Raw genomic sequence first — 18,933 nt, 5'->3', positions numbered from 1 at the left:
CAGAGACCCCGACTCCTGCAGGCTCCTCCAAGGCAGGGCCCTGTGGGGCTTCGGATGCCAGGTACCACAGAGCTCTATGGGGAGCCACACCAAGCCAAGAGCCCAGCTTCATCCACACTCAGGGGGCTTCCTGTCAGTTTTTCTCTTTCAGATGCAGGCCTGCCAGCACTGAAGGTGTAGTGGGATGTGTCCTGGTGACTGTGTCTTCCTCCCTCAGGTAAAGCTCCCTAATGGCCGAATCAGGCTCTGTATATCAGGACAGGAGACACCTGGCTACCATGGGGGAAAAAGCCACTCCTGGAGGGGAGGCAACTCTGGGATCACCCTGCAAGTCCTCCCACTTGGCCAGTGCATCCTCCCACCACCCGACTCCCGCCATTGGAGACCTGCATTATACATGGGCTTATCTTTCAGGGGCCAACCCAGGGATCTCCCCACTGCTGCCTCCACCACCGGCCGCCGCTGCTGCCGCCACCCTTCAGTGTGCTTGGTCATGCCTCTCCTGTCAATGGCAAGATGACAGGAAACCTTTCTGGGGACCACGAGAAAGTACCCTCCTCTGACCAGCACTGGATAACCCCAAAAGAGAATCCTGAGCACTCCAGCTGTCAAGGGGCTGGGTAGCCATTCCCCCATTCGTGGCTTCTGTCATGGGGGCGGGGCGGGAGGCGCAGAAGGCATGGAACAGGAAGGTCCAGACGTGGGCCTGATCTTCTCAAGCAAGAGGGTGGCTGAAGGTGCAACAGCCATCTCTCTAAAGGCAAGAGGCTGCCTTTGCCTAGATTTCCTTAGATGTGGAGAGCAGGCAGAGAGCGAGACCCGCCCCAGACATGGAAGTAGCTGCTCAACGGGCTCCAGCCTGGACTGGTTGGTGCCTTACTCAGCTTCCAGAACAAGATGGCAGTTCTATCTCTGCAGCTTAGGAGGCTTATGGCTCTTCAAATCCTAGAAACCAAGGATTCTAGGCTCCCAGCACCAAAGATTGTGTGTAAGGAGACCAACCAGGTCTGCCTCTGTGGGCCTCCTCATCTGTGAACACCAGGTAGCTCAGAAGCAGAGAGAGAGCCTGGTGTGGGCGGCAGGAGATTGAATCCAACCTCCATCTTAGTCATACCCACATACAACCAAGACCAAACCTGTGCCTCTGTCTTCCATACAGCAGGACCAACACAGCTCATTTCAAAGAAGGAGCCTGTTTCTTCCACAGAGCCCTCCCAAGGGCAGCCAACACATCACCAAGGGGTTAGGAAATAACAAAGAAGGGGGAGTTGTGGTGACTAGTCAACTTGATATAAGCCATAAAGTTATCTGAGAGGAAGGAACCTCAATTAAGAAAATGCATAAAGTCAGTCTGCAGGCATGCCTGTGAGGCATTTTCTTAATTAGTGATTGATATGGGAGGGCCCAGCCCACTGTGGGTGGGGCCATCCTTGGGCTGGTGGTCCTGGGTTCTATAAGAAAGCAGGCTGAGCAAGCCATGAGGAGGGAGCCAGTAAGCAACACAGCCTTCAGGCTCCAGCCCTGCTTGAGTTCTTGAGTTCCTGTCCTGACGTCCTTCAATGATGGGCTACAACGTGGAAGGAAGTGTAAGCCAAATAAACCCTTTCCTCCCCCAACTTGCTTTGGTCATGGTGTTTCATCACTCCGCAGACCCACGAGGCATTTGGGATCTGCCCCGAGAGCTTCTTCACAGGTGCCGATGCTAAGCTGAGCCCAGGTGAGGAGAGAAAGGACCCAGAATTGTCCCTCGAGCTAGAAAGTCCGCCCAAGCTGTCTCACAGGCAGCACAGCTCAGAGGCAACCGCTTCTCCAGGGCACAGGAGAGGGGCAGAGAAAGTCCCGAGCCTCCAGAAGGCTGAGCTAGGTCTGAGAGGTGAGCGACCCCATCTTGCCCTTCCGAGGGAAGACTGCACGCCCCAGCATGCCCCTTTCTTGTGGTCTGCCCTGTTCCTCATCCCCATAAACTTTCCCTGTTTCCTTCCATGTTAAGCTGATCTGTAAGAATTTACACTGGCTCTGAGGGAGACAACGTGTGCACATGCAAAGATGTGGGTATGTGCAACGGCTGCATGTGCACACACACACACACACACACACATGTATATGTATGCATGCATGCATACCATTCCCAAAATGGTACTGAGTAAGATTCAAGCCAGGCCCATCCACAGAGATGATGAAGAAAGGCTTTACAGAGCCATACAATAAGTCGGACATCACCTCGCAGTTCCTAGGAGCCACTTTTAAAGTGAAAAAAGACTCACAGGTTGTTAGTTTTATTGTGCTTTAGTTAAGTCAACCTAGGACCAGGGTTTGGCTCCTAGCACCCACTCGGCAACTTACAACTACTCCCAGGGCATGGATGCCCTGCTCTGACCTCCGAAAGCACCAGGTATGCACACACATACATGCAGGCACTCACAGGTACACACAGAATAAATACAAACTTGTAAAGCTAATTTCCTTAGAAAACTATCTTTAAAAAAAAAATCTATGAAGGATAAAAGCTATTCATAGAGCCTAGGATATAAATTTTAAAAAGAACCAAACACCTTGGCTGGAACAAAATAAAACTCAGTTGGCACTTGTGACACCTACGGCATGGGGCAACTCTGGAGTATGCAAGGGCTCACCTGCAAACCTGAGGGAGGACCAGGGATTCTAAGGTCACTTGCCAAGATCGGTGGTGGGTGGGGGTGGAGTGGGGGAGAGGCTGCTAGTCCAAATGAGGATGTCCAAGAGTGACAAGCTTACAGCTGAAGCTCCAAATAGGGGGTCTGGAGTCCTAAAAGGATCCTTGGGACCTCTGGGCTTCCATACTGCTGGCCCACAGCTTTCCAAGAAGAGACAGATGCCCAGCAGGCTATGGTATGACAGCTATGATGCAAAGCAGCCTAAAGCTGCATGTACACACATACTGCCCTTGGGAAGGTCCTTGGGGCAGCCCTCAGCCTGTAGGCACCCTTACACAGGTCTGACCCTCCCTACCCAAGACAAACCAAGTGGAGCCCCGCCCCTGGTGCTTGGTTGTGGGCCTCTTACCTTCCTTCAGCATCCCCACTTTGAGGCATTTCATGAATCGGCAGGCCTGACAGGACTTGCGCCTCCGTTTGGTGATCTCACATTCGTTGGTGGCGGGGCAGTTGTACTCAATGTTTCCTGCAACAACAGAGAGATGGTTGCTGGGTGTCTGTGGTTTGTCCAGGACCCCGACCAATTAGGGTTGATAATCTGGGGATTAACTGGCCAGAGCTGACTTGTCCCCCCACCCCCACCCCAGGGTTGCAAGGGGAGTTGTTTCCAAAAGAAGGGTCCTAAGTGACTGTCAGAATGCTTCAAACTCTCCCTTGCCAATTTCAGCCTGTGAGTGGGGGAGGCCAAAAAGCCACCTGCGGAAAAATGTTCTTCTGAGAATGGTCTCTCAGAATTTCTGAGACGGCCACAAGATCTGGGGAAGGTGGAATCAAAATATGCTGAGTCAGCATTTTACCTCAGGAAAAGAACCACCGTACAGAGCTGAACATTAACATAGACCACCCCAGCCCCTCCAGCCTCTACCTTGCACCAATCACTAGGAAAAGCCCAGGAAACTGTGAAGGACCTGGACTCTGCCCCCCACTGGGTCTAGGAAATACTTTCTGGTCACCAAGCCTTAGTTCTTTCCATCTATAAAACAGTTGTTAGTTCCTGAGGGAAGGGTTAAGCAAGATCTTATGTGAAAGATCACCTTAAAAAATTGTAGCTTGGCCTGGCAGTGCTGGCACGCACACATGCCTTTAATCCCAGCACTTAGAAGGCAGAGGCAGGCAGATTTCTGAGTTTGAGGCCAGCCTGGTCTACAGAATGGGTTTCAGGACAGCCAGGGCTACACAGAGAAACCCTATCTCGAAAAACCAAAAAGAAAAAGAAAGAAAGAAAGAAAGAAAGAAAGAAAGAAAGAAAGAAAGAAAGAAAGAAAGAAAAGGAAAGAAAGAAAGAAAAGAAAGAAAGACCAACAACAACAACAAAAATGTAGCCTTGGCACATGCCTTTCATCCTAGCACCCAGGAGGCAGACCTCTGTGAGTTCAAGGCCAGCCTAAGTTCCTAGACAGCCAGGGCTGCAGAGAAACCCTGTCTTGAAAAAATTGTAGCCTAGGCTGGATGTGGTGGTGCCCACCTTTAATCCCTGCAGAAGCAGGCAAATCTCTGGGTTTGAGGTCAGCCAGGACTACACAGTGAGACCCTGTCTCAAAAAGAAAAAAAAAATTGTAGCCCAGGCTAGGCATGATAGTTTACATTCCTGCATTTTTTTTTACTATTATACATTTGGTTGTGTGTGTGTGTGTGTGTGTGTGTGTGTGTGTGTGTGTGAAGGTCAGAAGACAACTTTTGGGGAGATGGTTTTCTCCATCTACGAGTTTGTGGTGATTGTACTCAGGCCTTCAGCCTTGCGGGCACACTGCCTTCACCCAGTGAGCCATCCCACTGGCTCTGCAATTTCAGCAGTCGGGTGGGAAGTGGAGGCAGAAGGGTGAGAAATTCAAGGTCACCATTAGCTGCAGACCAGGAATCGGAGGGCAGTCTAGACCATAGATACACAGCCGGTCTCTAAAAAGAACTACATAGCCTGTCTCCTACAGAACCACTGTCTAAGTACGACAACCCGTTCACTTTGTCCCCGCACCTGGGAGTCTAACGAAGGATGTTCGATAGTTGGAGGGCAACCGGGGCTACCTGTCCAGACTGTCTCAGACAAACAACAAACCACTCAGCACATGGGTCGGTTGTTTTATAAACACATGTCCGTCCTGCAAATATTGCTGCCTTTCTGACACAGGGACAGTGTCTACCCTTTCTTCCCTGTCTATTCAACACCTATTTAACAAATGTGGGCTGTGTGCCTGCAACACGCCTGGAACTAGAAGAGGCAATGGAAAGGCACCAAGTCCACATCCCATCCCAGAGGGTGAGGGAGAAGCTGGGGACCTGCCCTTCCTTGCTCCCCATCTACCTACTATGTGCAGTCCTTGGATCAGCTCTCTAGACCCTTACCACAACTCTGAGCTGGCCTATCAGTGCCCAATTCACAGACCAAGAAATGGAGACTCGGGAAGCCAAAATGAACTATCTCAGGCCCAGAGACCCTATATCCCCTGTACCTCCCAAGGAACCTGAAGGAATCAGGAAGTATCTCACCAACAGAGGCAGGCTGTTGCTAACCTGGCTGAGGTGGCCTGATGACTGGGAGGAGAGGTAAGAGGCCCAGGGCATTTTGCACACCACAGCCTCCTGGTGGAAACACTGTCAAGTCTATGGCACCTGGGCCATAAGGGTTCTGAAGCAGTGTCAGGGATGGGCCCAATCTACCACAGCACTGCAGCACCCCTTCCCCCACAGCACAGGCTGGGGAACCCCAGAGACCTCTGTGGACATCAGACTATTTTCTCACACATGTTCTCATTCCTCTCAATCAATGCTCTCTCTCTCTCTCTCTCTCTCTCTCTCTCTCTCTCTCTCTCTCTCTCTCTCTCATTGATGTTGTTTGTGTATGTATGTGTGCAGTGTGTGGGACCTGGGTGCCCACAGTGCAGGTTTAGAGATCAGAGCACACCTTCTGGTTCCCTCCTTCCAACATGTGGACCCTGAGGCTCGAACTCAGGTCATCATCAAGCTTAGCAGCAAGCACCCACGGAGCCTTCTCGCCAACCCCTCTAGTGTTATTTCTTAGAACTCACTTGTGAAACTTTGTAGGAAATCAGCTGAGGTGTGGCAGTAATGTCACCCCTATAAACATGGTTTTCTGTTTGTTTGGGATTTTTCAGTAATCTTTAATTTTTGAGACAGGGTCTCACTCTGTAGCCCAGGCTGGCCTCAAACTCAGTTCCTGGATTACAGATGTGTCTCTACACCAGGCTATACATAAATAAATAATATTAAAGATAAACGAGAGGGGGACACAGAGGCTCAGCTGCTGCATCTGTTCCATGTGTATAGGTGTCGAGGCTCCGCAGGCTGTCCCCTGTCCCACCCTACCATCCCCACAGCGTGCACAGCCCGAGCCCCTCCAACTCCCCAGCACTGTACATGCCCAACCCTGGAACTGGCAAACAGAGGCAGGTCCACCAAGTACCCTCTGCCCCAGGCCTGCAGCCACCAATCCAAAGCCCACTGGGAAGGTCTTGCTTCTCTGTGCTGACCATGCCACGCTGCCCAGCTATCTGTGTCCTCTATTTTCTCATGCAGGCCACTTCCTCTTGACAGATCAAGTACCTGACACTCCTACGTCCCCATGGCACGCTAACCATGAAATAACCAGGCCCAGGCGTTGGGTGACCCTGCTGCAGCCCTGATCAATGTAAATTGTCTTTAACTTAATCATCCGAATTCTCCCTTCTTACAGATGAGAGCCAGGGATAGTGTGGTAGGAAGGTCATATCAGGGTGGGGTAGGTTAGACCGTGAGAGTCTGGGGTTTTGCTGTCCTTAGCCGAAGCAGCCTGGGAACCAAATCCTGGTGGCCTGCTTGGGACTTGCACAGTGCAAACCTCTGCAAATTGCTCAGAACAGGGTTGGGGGTGGGGCTGACCGTGCTGTCTTCCTAAGGCAAGGTGACAGGCCAAGAGGGCTTCCTGGGGGCCAGAGTGCTAACAATGCTCTTGACCTTTCAGGGTACAAGTGTGCGCACGCATACCCACAGACACATGCGAGTGCCTCTGTGTGTGTGTGTGTGTGTGTGTGTGTGTGTATGTGTGTGTGTGTGTGTGTGTCCCTAATTCTACTTATTTATTTGGTTCCTTTCAATTTGTTTTATGGGCCCGGCGGCTGGCTGCCAGCAAAACCAGGCTGGTGGCCTCGTCTTGTAATTTCTCTAAGTGCCTCCTTGATAAAGTGATGAGATTAATTCATCATTGTTCCCGAGGTCTCAAGGGGAGTCTGGGATTGCTCAGCACAGGGAGGGGGCCATTGGTGGGGCACATACACCCGCACTCCCACACACACATCACCATCAACTCAATTGTGACTGAGTTAGTGAACAGACCCTCATAGGACAGGGACATTAGCCAACAGCTAGCACAAACTCAGGTCCCAGACTGAGTCTCCTAACTTGTCTGAGCCTCAGTTTCCTCATCTATAAAATGGGTGCAGTTTCCATCTCAAGGTTGGGTGAGCTCAGCACCCCAGGACTGAGTGAAAGCAGACCCCTGGCATCCAGGCAAGCAAGGCTGGCACACTGAATGGACATCCAGGCAGATCTGCTGGAATAGATGCAGAGGACACTGGCATCTAGCCCATCAGTGCCACACAGAAGGCTGTCCTGTCCACCCAAGGACACTTGAGAGCACTATAATTTATCTATGGGTGTGGCTGGATCTCAGCTCCGGTTTGTGCCTGAGGAACATCCGGAGCTGAGTTGGAACTCTGTGTGTGACCCTGAGACAGAGGGGTAGTCTCTTTGATCCTAGGCCATCCTGAGAAGGGAACCCCAGGGGAAGCCCCAGCAGCTGTCCCTGTGGCTGTAAGCAAGCCAGCAGCCCCATCCCCATACAGGCGCTCAGGCTCCGGGGAGCTGTTAAGCTCCTTGAGGCCCCAGGTGACCTCAAGGACTGTGGTGAGCAACTGCAGCGAAGGGCTTAGCTCTCACCCACCTCAGTCCTGTAGGCCAGAGACATCCCTTTCTCTGTGTGGTCCCTGTCCTTGACCCTCTCCCCTTCCCTCCTCATCCACAGCTAGATAATCTCCGTCCTGTGTGGATTCCCCCGTCACACTGCTGCAGTGCCCTGCACTGGGACAGATGGTCTGTCTGTCCTGGACCTGCACGCTGCCTCTGGGCTTCTCAGCTTCCTCAAACTGAAACCATCCTCATAATGTGCTCCTCCAGTTTCCTCCTCATGTCAAAGAGAGTGACTCCCCAGCCTACCTTTTGGGTCCAACACTGAGGAAGGAAATTTCTGGAGTCTTACACAATTTGCTCCCAAGGCTCTTTCCATCCTCCTTCTTCCCCAGAGGCCACATTCCAACGGGCAAGTTCTCAGTCTGTGTTGTAAGGCAGTGTGGCCTCTGCTGTTTCCATCCCTTCCAGTCAGCCACAATGAAACACACATCTCCGTGCCTTCCCCAAGCTTGTTAAAGGTTGCCACAACAGGGAGAGTTTGGGGAACGGGGCGGCTAGAAGCTAGCGCGTCAGGCCCTGTGATGTTCACCAAAACTGGATCACAGTGAGCATGGCACACCCATGATCCCAGTACTCAGGAGGAAAAAAAAAAAGAGGACCAAGAGTTAAGGCCACCCTTGGCTATATAGAATATGAGGCTTGTCTGGAATACGGGAGACCCTTTCTCAAAACGAAGGGGGTTGGGGAGAGGAGCAGGACAGAGGAGAAAGTAAAAAGTCCCGAAGCTCAAACGGATGCAGGTGAGAAGCTGTTGGATCTTCGAGACCACCACCCATCTGGTAAAAGAGCTTGCCTCTGAGCCGGAAGACCTGGGTTCCATCCTTGGAACCCGTGGAAGGAGGGAATAGACTCCTGAAAGCTGTACTCTGACCCCCCCACACACATACACAGACACTAAATAAAAATAAAGGATAAAGGGAATAGCTTCGAAAAGGAAGGACCTGGAAGGAGGAAGATCCGCTTGTCCAAAGAACCTCACAGGGCCTCAGGCACAGAAGATTCAAGATAATGCCAAGAGATAGGTGCCGGCCCGGCTGAAAGCAGATTTCCTGGAAGTGTGTGCTGAGGGAGTGTCTGGCTGATGCAAACCAGCTCTGCAGCCTCCTCGTGGCCACCAAGGGTCCCTCTAAGGTCTACACAAGAGGAAGCTGACAGTCAGTGGAGAACAGGAACCAAAGATGTCCTAGACACAGGATCAAAGGCAAAGACAAGTGAAGCGGGGAAGTGGAGACAAAGCAGGAATGGGCGGTGGGACTGCTTGGCCCCCTCCATAGCCAAGGAAGGGATACAGAGGGCTCTGCTCTGCAGTAACAGCATGTGCACAGGGTCAGAAAAGCAAAGGAACATCTTTCCAAGCTGGTCTGCATTCCTGCCCTGTCACACTCAGAGCCCCACGACAGTGAGAGGGCAACCTGGGAACTGCATCTCTACTGATTTCCAGGGTGTGCAAGAGTTTACCAAGGTGAGGGGTATGCCCGGTCTCACTGTATGTTTGCCCACAATTTCATGTGACCTATAATGACCTCAAAACAAAAAGATCCAAAGGAATTACAATTTGCAAGGGTTTGTTTTGTTGTTGTTGTTGTTTTGTTTTTTAAATCGTCAAGGTTATGTCAGCCAAGCTCTGGGGAGATCAGAGCAGGGGATCGGGATGGAGTTCCCAGCCAGCACAGGCTACATGGTGAGCCCCAGATCAACCTGAGCTGCTCTTTGACACTTTGTTCTCGAGGAAAGTACCTGCAACCGTGTTCCCTTCACCATGTTCCCTGCCCTTGCTTTTCTTCTTAACAGTCCAGGTTAGGAGGGTGGCAGGTGGTGGTGAAGGTCAAATGGTGACGATGGTCAGCCAGAATCCCACATGACCCAAGGTGTGAATATAGTCAGAGTCCAAGGGTTAAAAAAAAAAAAAAAAAGTCCTTTCCAGGCTGGAGAGATGGCTCAGTGGTTAAGAGCACTTCCAGAGGTCCTGAGTTCAATTCCCAGCAACCAAATGGTGGCTCACAGCCATCTGTAATGGGACCTGATGCCTACTTCTAGTGTGTTTTTTTAGACAGCTACAGTGTACTCAAATCAATCTAGGAAGGAAGGAAGGAAGGAAGGAAGGAAGGAAGGAAGGAAGGGAAAAGAAAAGAAAAGAAAAGAAAAGAAAAGAAAAGAAAAGAAAAGAAAAGAAAAGAAAAGAAAAGAAAAGAAAAGAAAAGAAAAGAAAAGAAAAGAAAAGAAAAAAAGGAAAAGAAAGACCAAAACCAAAAGCCGTCCTTCCCACTCACACAATACACTGGGAGTGTATCCTTTCCAGCATGCTCAAGCAGCCTGGGCCTCACGGGGAACGAAAACTACAAAAGGTGCCAAAACCATTATTTAACCTAGAAACAAGAGGATGGCAAAGCAAGAAGGAAACCAGAAAAATAGGTTTTAGCCGAAAAAGTGGAGGGAATGATGGGGGCAGGGGGCGTGGGGCAAGGGTAGGGACAGACAAACAGTAAGACTGGGTGTAATGACACATGCCTATAACTTCAGGGCTAAGGGGATGGGAGTTCAAGGCAAGCCTGGACTGCCAAGTGACCCTATTTTGAAAAAGTCAAGATATCTAAGCCAGTAAGTACAGGCATGAAGTTACAACTGAGTTAGTAACTGAGAATATGCTCGAGGGGTTTTGTTGTTGTTGTTGTTGTTGTTTTGTTGTTTTGTTTTTGTTTTTGTTTGTTGTGGTTTGGTTTGGTTTGTTTTTAAATGATTAACTTTGGATAAGGTACAGAGAAGATGGGTCTGGCTCTGCTCTTACCTTCCCTTAGACATTTGTATTTCTAAGGCCACCAAGATAAGATAGCTCAGTGGGTAAACGTGTTTGCGTCTAGGCCTGAGACCCTGAGAAGGATCAGGACTCCTGTGGTAGAGATCTACCAACCCCTCCAAGTTCTGACCTCTACATGTGTGTGTTGTGGTGTAAGTGCACACACATGATAAACAAAACATAATGCCAATTTAAAAAAAGAACCTGTGTTTCTATATATATGGTCTTTAAATTAATGTTATCTGTTTTTTTTTGGGGGGGGGGTTCCGAGACAGGGTTTCTCTGTGTAGCCTTGGCTGTCCTGGAACTCACTTTGTAGACCAGGCTGGCCTCGAACTCAGAAATCCACCTGCCTCTGCCTCCCNACTCACTTTGTAGACCAGGCTGGCCTCGAACTCAGAAATCCACCTGCCTCTGCCTCCCGAGTGCTGGGATTAAAGGCGTGCGCCACCACGCCCGGCTCTTAATGTTATCCTTAAATGATACTTTATGAAAACTTAAGAAATTCTGTGGCCTGGGGTGTAGCTCTGTGATGGAGGCCTTACCTGGCAGGCCAAGAGCCCTAGGTTTGATCCTCTGCAAACTCTTAACTAAGAGAACAGCATATCAGTCTGTGGTGCACCTCACCCATGCAAAGGAAGAAATTGAAACTTCAGAGTGAGGCTCTTTATTCGGGGACCTTGGAGCAGGGTAACCTGTCTTCCCTCACAGAGGCTCCAGTAAACTTGAATAACCAACACCATCTCTGAGGCCTGTGAACCGCAGAACCTGCCAACTCCCTACACCCCAAATTCCTCCATTTGTCCCTCCAAGCAATCTCCTCCCAGTTCTGGGTCTGTCCCCATGGCCTTCAGGACAATTCCTTCCTCCCTTCCATCTTTCCCACTGACAGCAACTGATGTAATTCTGCCACATTGCTCTCCCTCCCTATCTGAACTGAAGAATTCTGTAAGGACTGAACAGTCCTTTGTGGTTTTGTTTTGGATGGTTGGTTTGGTTTGGTTTTTTTTAAGATAGCCCTGTGCAGCCCCCTGCTGTCCTGTAACTCAAGCTATAGACCAGGTTGGCCTCAAACTCATAGAGATCTGCCTGCCTCTGCCTCTTGCATACTCATTTATGCCAAGCTGGCTTCAAACTTGCGGTGTAGCCATTGACCTTGAAGGTCTGCCCCTCCCACTTCCACCTTCCAGACGCCTCAGTTACAGGTCTTCACCACCCCACAAGGGGTCCGTGAGGACTCATCAAAGGGCTTCAAAGGACACTAGGCAAACACTCTATCAACTGAGCCCTCCCCCACTTTGTCACTCCATAGTCCTGGCTGGCCAGTAGGTCAGTGTCATCCTCCTGCCTCTGTTTCCCAAGCACTAGATTTGCAAGTGTGAGTTACCATACCAGGCACCACATTCATTAACAAGTAATAGTGCCTGGCACTGATTAAGTAAGTATTTGTTGAATGAAGGATGAATGCAAATGAATGAAAAGTTTAAAAACCCACAGAAAACCCCAAAGGGCAACGGTGGACTGCCAGTGGCCATGAATGTGCCACAGGGTCCTCAAGGTCTTCTCAGGGGACCACACTCATCACCACCCACTTCGCTAATACCCACATTTCTTTCCCTTTTCTATGCAGAGGCTGTCTGTCGTTCACTTCTGCCTGGCAGGTGTACTTCATTCATCATCTCTAAGATAATAAAATACATCTGTCTGTCTGTCTACTTGATTTCCCTGGTGGGATTTCTCTGTGTAGCCCTGGCTGTCCTGGAGCTCACCCTGTAGACCAGGCTGGCCTTGAATTCACAGAGCTCTGCCCGCCTCTGTCCCACCTCTGTGCTGGAATTAAAGGAGTATGGTGCCACCACTGGTCTTAAAATGCACTTTCAATGTGGTGCCAAGAAAGAAAGAGAACTCCAGTTAAACCTCTGCTTCAGGCAGTGTGGCGTGCACGCCTTTAATCCCAGCACCCTGAAGGCAGCAGAGATCCACCTTGAAGGTGGATCCAGGCCAGCCTGGTCTACAGAGCAAGTTCCAGCACAGCCAGACTGTGGAGAGAGACCCTGCTCTAAGGAGTATTTTATTTGTATTTGCTTACTACATTCACCAGTTCACAGGACTGTCCTTCCTAATGAGGAGTGGACAATCTGTTCCTTTACAGGACCAACCATTACCACCTCAGTCTTCCTCGGATTCTAGAAGTTTTCTGTGTGCCCGTGTGGCTGCTGACCTCATCCTCACCAGGATAGGTGTATGTGCCACAGCCATAAACAGGGCGAACCAGTGTTTCAGAACTGATGAGCTGGTGTTCTCAACTCCTTTTAAGGCTCTCCCTCCTTCCCTTCATCCCTCCACCTTCCAACCTGCCCACCGAGATGGCTGGGCGTGGTGGTGTCTCTCACAAGTGGTTCGGTCCAGGCGGGTAGGACCCTAAATTTGCATTTCTAAGGAAGCCAGATAGGTTGGGAGGGGGTGGACAATACACATTGGGAGAGCCACAGCCCTGGATCTCGGTTTTTTTTTTTTCCTCCCAGCATGTGGTCCTGGACTCCAGTGTCTCTGAACTGTCCCTGAACTGATCCGATTTATGCACCTAGAATTTCATCTATTTCAAAATTTTCCTCTATTCCCCACCCTTCTGCCGCCATCTCACCATCCATGTTTCTTCGCCCAGATGCCCTTGCACCTGCCTCTAGCAGAGTTTCACCAGTCACTGTGCCCTCTGCCGTTCTCCTCCCTTCTGGACTCTTCTGACGGAATGGTACCTAACTCCATCCTCTTCCCTCAGATACACTTGGCACCTGGATCCTTCCCTCCCATCACTGCCAGAATTCTTTTGCTAAGAGGACATCTTGTTCCCTATTCAGAAACCTTCAAGGCTTCCTTTGGTCAAGCACAGTGAACGCTGAACTGTTCATTTCATAGAGATTATAAAACCGGGCCTGGTGGCGCAGGCCTTTAATCCCAGCACTCGGGAGGCAGAGGCAGGCGGATTTCTGAGTTCGAGGCCAGCCTGGTCTACCAAGTGAGTTNGGCGGATTTCTGAGTTCGAGGCCAGCCTGGTCTACCAAGTGAGTTCCAGGACAGCCAGAGCTATACAGAGAAACCCTGTCTCGAAAAACAAAAAACAAACAAACAAAAAAAAAACGGGTGGGCACTAAGTTACACGAATTATGTGCATAGCTCAGTTTCAGCAATGACACTGGAGGGGACGGAGATATTTAATAGCAGGGTCTTGCTAATAAAGAAATGAAAGCTCAAAGAGTCACTAGTTCAAAAGGATACAGCTCAAAAAACAAAACAAACCACAAAACTGTATGGGTATGATTGTGAATTGGTTTAAACAGCCCTCCTTGGACTCTGTCACCAAGTCAGAGAGCCACATCCTGAGTGCATGCAGTCTTCAACAGAGGATCATGAGCTGTTCTTCCCATTCTCTGGTGGCTCCATTTTAACAGACCCTGATGACAGGGAATTTGAGGCCAGGGGACTCAAGTCCCTGTCCAAGGTCAGCCAGCTGGCTTGTCACTGTCCTGTAAGCTGTTTCAGATCCTGGGCTGTGTCCCCATACCTGTCCTGGGTTCCCCCAGGACTCACCTACCAGCCTCATTCTCTAAGACAAAAGGCCTGGAGGCGGTCCCAGACAGAACAACCCATCAGTCACCGCTCAGCCCTGCTCCTTGGAGACTTTCCCTGCTGAGCTGAGCCTGCAGCTGGGCCTCTGGTGGGCAGGCGCTCACTCCAAGCCAGGACTCCTCACTCGTTCCTGGTCTTAAATCACAGATCCAGGGAGGTGTCTGCAGGGTGTCTCACTCCTGCTGCGTTGATCACCTCTCCCAGGCGGTCTGGGTGGGTACAGATTGGCTTCGTGCCCCACACCACCCTTCTTTCCCATGCTGGGGACTGAACCCAAGCCTCACACACGCTGCTAAGTGTCTGTCCCACCACTAGGCCACACCCCCAGTTCCCACTCTTGAAGAAAAAAAAAAAATTAGTGCAGAGGTGGTAGGTAGTGCACACCTTTGATCCCAGCACTTGGAAGGTGGGAGCAGGAAGATCTGCTCTACACATCAAGTTCTAGACCAACCGAGAACACAAAGAGAGAGACCTTATCTTGAAAGCAGAGCAAAAGAAAGAACAAAACCGAAGAGGTGGAGGTGGCCGCTGGAAAGATGGCACATGCTGCTATTGCAGAGGACCCAAGTCCCGTTCCTAGAACCCACATTAAAGGGCTCACAACTTTAGCCAGGCGCCTTTAATCCCAGTGCACAGGAGGCAGAGGCAGGAAGATCTCTAAGTCTGAGGCCAGCCTGATCTACAGAGCAAGTTCTAGGACAGCCAGGGCTACACAGAGAACATCGGTCTCAAAAGGGTGTGTGTGTGTGTGTGTGTGTGTGTGTGTGTGTGTGTATCACAACTGCCTCTAACTCCAGCTCCTGAGGTCTGAGGACCTCCTTTGGCCTCCATAGGCACCAGGCATGTACAGACACCCCTCCCCCAGGCATACAAGTATCATTTTTAAGGAGGTGTTTTTATGATGCCTAAGATCCAAGCTGGCCTTGAACATCCGGATTCGAGCAACCCTGCTTCGGCCTCTGGAGCAGCTGACACTGACTGGCTCACAAAGTCACAGCTCCGTCCTTGAAACACTTGATGTTTCCTCTGCTCGCAGTGCTGGTCCCCAGAGTTCTTACCTGGGCCTCAACTTACCCTGAAAGCTACTTCTTCCCAGACCCTCCCTCACCTTTGGTCTCCATCTGTCACTAAAGGTTGATCCATCTCAGTCTGTTTCTTGACTTGTCACATCGGAGAGGCTAGAGTAGGGGCCCCGGCTCGGTCCCCAGTGCAATGATTGGCACTCAACACAAATTCACTGAAGAACTTAATGACCTGGTCACAAGCTCAAATATAAGGCAGGGGCTTCAGTCATTTAGAGAAAGGGGAAGTTGCTTAATATTCAAGTTTTCAATGGTCTCCTATTAGAGATATTATATCAGCTCTCTCTCTGTATAGATACAGAATCTCCCACTAAAGACCAGGCTGGCCTTGAACTCTGATCTATCTACCTCTACCTCCAGAGTGCTGGGATTAAAGGTATGCACCAACATGCCTGGCCTTTCAGTAACTTCCTAGACATCAATGGCACTGTCTGAAGACTGCCATCAACACTGGTCACCTGCATGAATCAGCAACAATTGAACAAAGAAGTGTAAGGCGAATTTCGGTACCCTCAGGAATGCGAATGAAAACTGTTGGGAGTCAGAAGCACTGTACTGCCTAGTTAGTTAAGCCCGACACCTGGAAACTAACGCGTAAAAGAATTTTTTCCTAATGGTGTACACCCCCCCCCCACACACACACACGCAGATGTGTTATGGCTTTAAAAAAAAAAACAGCTAAAATGGTTAAGGAGAGCAGCCCACACATTCAATCAACCTGGAAAGATAGAGGGACCTGAGACACTCACAACTCAAAACATGGCTGGCAAAGACCCAAGATTCAAAGGGCAAATTCGATAAAGTCTACCCCACAAAATGCGCACAGGAAAGCTCTTCAAAAATGAAATTTTTACAGGCCTATGCCGGAATCCCAGTACTTAGCAAGTGGAAGGAGGCCAGCGATGCAGGAGACTATCTCAAAACAAAACAAAGTATCAGTTGGGTGTGGTGCCACTCGCACCGAGCAGAGGAACAGCAGAAAATTTGAGGCCTGTCTGGGCTTATGCGTTGGACAGATGGACACGGGCGCGCGCACACACACACACACACACACACACACACACACACACACACACACTTTTTAAAGGACTGGAGATGACTCAGCCCACCTGCTGCCATGATTGAAAACCTATGGGGGGCCCTCAGGATCTACACAGGGGGCTGGCTGACTCCCACAGGTTGGTTATCCTCTGACCTCCACACAAATTGTGGTGGCACACAGTAACAAATGTAATAAAAATACCACCACCAACAAAATCTGTGCTTCCTGCCCTCTCAGGAAATCAGACCAGTGCTAACATAACAGTGTGTGAGCTATCCTAAGGACTGGTAATGGGTAAAGACTTAGAGGCCCCTCTACTGTAACCATTAAAAATAACTGAAAGGAGGAAGGGAAGAAGGGAGGGAGGCTGAGGGTTGAGGGGATTGTGAGGACTGGAGGCTCCTGCGTATGTATTTAAAAGTGACAGAAGGATCCACACTTGGTGGAAAGGTAGGCAGTCACTGCCAGCGAGGTCAAGGTTGACTGACAGGGCTCTGGAGCGGCTCTTCAGACCTAACATCTACAGCCTTGATCAGTATGGGATTGGGGTCAGCGTCACAGGCGGGAGTCTGACCCCTAAGCCCCACAAGTCAGATGATACCACAGAAAGGGGCCTTCTGTGAGGGGGCAGACTCCCATTGCCAAGTTCAAGAGCCTGATGTCTAAGCCCCAGAGACAGAAGCAAAGCCTCTAACTTAAGAAACTCATCTGTCTACCTAACTAGAGGGTTCTCAACTCGACTGAGAGAACTAGGTCATAATCAGAAAGATATTAATCATATCGCCTGAACATCTAATACATCACGCCCAGGCTGCCCCTAGCTTCGGCTTCCCTTTCCCTGGGCAGGAAGGCACCTTTGCCAGTCTCTCTGCTCCAAGGGCAGGCTAATCGTCCTGGGCGGTCACAAACCCTCCTTTAGATATGCTAGCAAATTCAATCAGACCCCCGTCTTCCCTCTGCCTGGAGCCACTGGTCTGTCGGCAGTAAGGTGCCTTTGATTATCTCTGGGCTCATCTGTCCTGGGCTATGCTCCTAGCAGCTCCCAGCTCTGCAGACAGTCACCAGTGACAGTGAAGACATTCCACTTACACCGCTGGAGTTGATTTGAAAGGGCAGACGCTGGGGGACAGACTGTGCCTTGCTCTAGCAGGGGTGGTTAGTAAAATAAAGGTCTAGGCTTTTGGGGCCCAACAGACAGCTGTTTCAACTCAGTCAAGTGTTGGGGACAATAAGTCAATGCTAGAAGTGTAAAAATCAGCAACTACTTGATTTACAAAAGTTGAAGGCAGCTGGGCCTTTAATCACAGCACTTGGGAGGCAGAGGCAGGTGGATTTCTGAATTCGAGGCCAGCCTGGTCTACAGAGTGAGTTCCAGGACAGCCAGGGCTACACAGAGAAACCCTGTCTCGGGGGGGGGGGGAAAAAAAAAGTTGAAGGCAGGCTAGTCGCTAGTCCCGGCAAGCCACCCCTCTTTCACCTGCAGCCCAGCCCAGAGCATGAAGCACCAGGGGTGGTCTCCCAATGTCTGTTATCACATGCTGGTTTCTGTAAACTTCCTTCCTTAAAGGAAGGAGCTGACAGAAATCTCTGACGGAGAAGGGATGGCAGAGTGGGGCCTCTGCTGTGCTCAGAGCCTACAGACATTTATAGGTGCTTGGATGTCAATCCACTGACTAAATCTTTTTCTATGTAGCCCAGGTTGGCCTTAAACTTGCTAATATAGACTAGGCTGGCTTTCCCACAGCCTCCCAGGCTTCAAAGACTTCTATCACTACACTAGCTCACAAAGCCAGACTTTTAAAATAAGGTGGGCAGCTCCATAGAACTCTAGCTTTGCCCTCAAGAAAGTTTAGGTTCCAGTCTGGCACGGTGCAGCTCCAATCCCAGCACACAGGAAGGAGGCAGAGGCAACTGGAGCTGTGAATTCAGGGCCAGCCTGGACTACATAGCAAATTCTGGGCTAACCAGGTCTCAAAAGTTAAAAAAAATAAAATAAAATAAAATAAAACTTGAGACCACACAGCACCTCAGTCCTGGAAATACCCTCCCTGACCGTGCACACAAAGAAAAACGTCTGAATCTCCCTGCTTAGAAGAAAGCTGCCAGGGTCTGCAACTGACTGCCAAGCCTGCAGATCCTGCAGACCCCTAGGCACTTAGCATTGTCTTTTTTTTTTTTTTTTTTTTTTTTTTTGAGACACATCTCCGGTCTCAGATTCCTGCTGGGTACTGTGTAAGAATGTCTAAGTGATTGCTGCATTCTTTTGCTCCTGACTCCATTTGGAAACAATCAAACCATCCCAGAGAATTGCGAAACCACGGGGTGAGAGGCAGAGGCCGGAGAACAGCTAGCCCGCAAGGGCTACAGGGTGATAGCAATCTTTGTTAGAACAAAACTAAAGAGTTAATAAGGTGAGCATCCGGCCAACTTCTGGCCTCAAGCTAGCTTTCCCCAGCTCTGGAGAGGAGCGACTCCTATAATGAGTTCAGACCTCTCCTGGAGATAAGGACCACAGGATTCAGCCAACTTCTAGGAAGAAGATCTGTATCCTTTTCACGGTAGCACGTAATTAATACTGTTTACAGATCTTTCCTAGGCACCTGGTAAGGGGGTGGCAGAGGCTCTGGGTCTATACATACCAGCCTTGGTTTCTAGAAAATCTGTTCTAGAATATCTCTGCCCCATTTAAAGAAAACCCGGAAAGGAGAAAATGTGATTTTTTTTTTTTTTTTTTTT

General features: G+C 50.0%; 1 protein-coding gene across 4 annotated transcripts in view; it reads right to left on the bottom strand.

Moving 5' to 3' along the window:
• Positions 1–18,933, bottom strand: part of Esrrb (estrogen related receptor beta) — a 166,733-nt gene that overhangs the window by 27,161 nt on the left and 120,639 nt on the right. For all 4 annotated transcript variants that reach the window (XM_029540702.1, XM_021202232.2, XM_021202231.2 and 1 more), the window contains one exon: positions 3,043–3,159. In XM_029540702.1, coding sequence (XP_029396562.1) covers positions 3,043–3,159 — 117 coding nt within the window. The remainder of the gene's footprint in view (positions 1–3,042; positions 3,160–18,933) is intronic.

Source organism: Mus pahari, chromosome 7 (assembly GCF_900095145.1).
Source record: "Mus pahari chromosome 7, PAHARI_EIJ_v1.1, whole genome shotgun sequence".
In the NCBI taxonomy this organism is placed as follows: domain Eukaryota; kingdom Metazoa; phylum Chordata; class Mammalia; order Rodentia; family Muridae; genus Mus; species Mus pahari.
The sequence above is the reverse complement of the archived record's forward strand: the minus strand, read 5'-3'. Positions and strand labels throughout refer to the sequence as shown.